The sequence below is a fragment of the Empidonax traillii genome, unplaced genomic scaffold (genome assembly GCF_003031625.1).
Source record: "Empidonax traillii isolate 1590-97213 ecotype Southwest subspecies unplaced genomic scaffold, ASM303162v1 scaffold6073:size6576, whole genome shotgun sequence".
Taxonomy (NCBI): domain Eukaryota; kingdom Metazoa; phylum Chordata; class Aves; order Passeriformes; family Tyrannidae; genus Empidonax; species Empidonax traillii.
Genome location: NW_020961266.1, coordinates 11 through 2,622, shown reverse-complemented (window position 1 = coordinate 2,622; position 2,612 = coordinate 11). Strand labels below are relative to the sequence as shown.

At 51.6% G+C, this 2,612-nt stretch overlaps 1 protein-coding gene across 1 annotated transcript in view; it reads left to right on the top strand.

Moving 5' to 3' along the window:
- Positions 1-1,794, top strand: part of LOC114073332 (methanethiol oxidase-like) — a gene marked incomplete at its 3' end in the record, with an annotated part of 4,147 nt that extends 2,353 nt beyond the window's left edge. The window contains exons 2-5 of the mRNA XM_027911106.1: positions 7-25; positions 503-623; positions 1,353-1,535; positions 1,616-1,794. Of these exons, the coding sequence (XP_027766907.1) occupies positions 7-25; positions 503-623; positions 1,353-1,535; positions 1,616-1,794 (502 nt within the window). The remainder of the gene's footprint in view (positions 1-6; positions 26-502; positions 624-1,352; positions 1,536-1,615) is intronic.
- Between the last annotated feature and the right edge of the window lie 818 nt (positions 1,795-2,612).

Sequence of the window (2,612 nt, the reverse complement as noted above, 5' to 3'; positions counted from 1 at the left end):
CCCCAGGGCTCCCAGGCTCCACAAGGTGGATTGTTGGGCTTTAAATCACCTTTTTATTCCTCATCCGTTTTGGCCAAGAGGTGGGGGCACTCCCAAGGATTCCAACCTCCAGGACATTCATGGAAACCTTTGCCAGGCAGGAGGAATTTTGAAACTCCCACAGTTTGTTGACGCCAAACTGTTGTCCCCAAGAAACACAAGCGAATGTGGTGGGTTTTAAGTTAATTTTAAAAGTCCCTCAGCTGCCTCTGCAGTATTTCAGTCAAAGCCACTGTTTTTGACCACAAGAGGCAAACCCCTACACGGCACATTCAGCTGACCGTGTTTTCCGGGGGGCTGGATTCAAATTTCCTTGGATTTTCACCCAGGATTCGTTTGGCAGAGACGCAGAGAGGGCTGGCTCTGAATGTCCGGATTTCCCTGTGTAATTATTTGGCTTTGCTTCACGGTGGGTGCCCCACACTCAGGGCAGGGGGTGACCTCTCTGTGCATCCCATTGCAGGTGGTTGAGCCTCTGGAGTTGTTCCAGAAGGGGAACGTGGCCAACCCTCACACCTCGCACTGCCTGGGCACTGGGGACATCCTCATCAGCTGCCTGGGGGACCCTGCTGGCAACGGCAAAGGTGCTGCTCCCCCTTCCTTGCTCCGGGAGAGGATTCCTGGCACGGCAGGATCCACCTCCCAGAGCCCAGGCTGCGAAAGCAGGAGAGCTTTTTAAATCTCAGGGCGCAGAACAATCATTTATCTGCCTCCAAACACACTCCTCGAGCTGTCCCAGGTTGCACCTCCCGTTTCCAAACCTCACAGGGATTCCTGCCTGGAAATTTTGTTGCCTTTTCAGCCACCCGAGAGCTGGGAGGAATTAGAAGAAATGTAGTTTGGGGTGGGATTTCATTTCCATTTCCCAGGGCTTTTCCTGCTGGATCAGGGGCAAACACGTCCTTGGGCAGGTGATTATTATGTCCAGGATTCAAGGATACTGAGCGACAAGGTGAATGAATCCTCCAGGATCTTCTCTAAGATATACTGAAATATCCCCTAAGAGAGGGCTGATGGATTTACTGGGATGGATTTCAGCAGAAACAGAAGCAAACTGGACCTTAAAAAAATTCACGATAACGCGATAAAAAGCCTTTAAAAATCCAGGATTTTGTTTGCTTTAGGGCCACAAGGGGCAAAACCAGAATCACAAAGCATTCCTTGAAGGGCGAAAGCAAAGCCAGAATCACAAAATATCCTTCCAGTGTAGGGGTTGCATTTTACAGCACATTTAAATATTTAAATATCACTGCTCTTATTTAAAGCCGTGGGAACGTCTGCCAACAATATTTTTTGGGGGGCCTTTGTGCCAGGGAGTTTTATCCTGCTGGACGGGGAGACCTTCGAAGTGAAAGGCAACTGGGAGAGAGGGGGGAAGGTCCCTTCCCTGGGCTACGACTTCTGGTACCAACCCCGGCACAACGTCCTGCTGAGCACGGAGTGGGGAGTTCCCAAAGCCCTGAGGGACGGATTCAACCCTGCTGATGTGGGGAAAGGTGAGGAAAAACCCTTAAAAACTACAATTATTCCCTCAAACTTTCCCTTATAAGAAGGTTTAGTTATTCCTGCCCCTCAGGGCACTACGGGCGCCACGTGAACGTGTGGGACTGGAGCAGCCACGTCCTGCTGCAGGCCCTGGATTTGGGAGAGGGATCCATCCCGCTGGAGATCCGGTTCCTGCACGAGCCGGCGGCGGCCGAGGGGTTCGTGGGGTGCGCCCTGAGTGGGGCTGTGCATCGCTTCTACAAGACACAGGTGGGTCAGCCCCTCCAGGAGGGGGGGGAAAAAAAACACCCCAGGCCAGGGCACCCTGGGGGTGGGAGAGGGGATGGGGTGGGACGGTGGAATCGGGGTCGGAGTGATCCCACAACCTTAAAGGGCGGCTTGTTCAGGGCAGCATGTCCCAGTTTAAATGAGACAAAGGTCTTTTGCTGAGGATGGATTAGGAGAAAAAGACCCAAACTTCCTTTTCTAGCAATTATAAATCCGAAATTAAGAGGCTCCGATTGAAGGAAAACAAATTATGGAAAAGGGGAAAAAAATAACAGCCCTTTATAAAAGGGTGTGTGTATTAACAGGAACACGAAAAAAAAACACCAAAAACAAGTAAAACAACCAAGCAATACCCCTATACCCACCAATAATCCCCTTCAAGAACAAAACCGATAAAACCGGCAAAAAGGAAATCAAATAGTTCAATTTTTAGCGCCCTTTGGTGCAGTTCCAGCCACGGTCAGCAGGGGCGCCGTCGGGTCACTGGAGATGCAGAACTTGTAATGTCCAGCCCCCGTCACCGGGCGGCGCTGTGGGATCCCTGGTTGTCCCGGGTGGTGATGGAGGAGGGGGGAAGGGGGAGGGAAACAGAAAACTCTCCCAATGGAAGAAAAACTCACGACTCTCAGTTGGTGAAGGTCTCGCGGTGAAAACCAAGCCTGCAACCAGCCGACAACTGTGCAGAGAGACAGCAGCAAAAACTCCTCTCCCACAGGAAAAGACAAAAGAAGAAACCAGGCAGTCTCTCCTGCTTGCTGCAGCCTCCCCTCCGGCTCCAGAGCTGAGCTCCAACCCCCAAA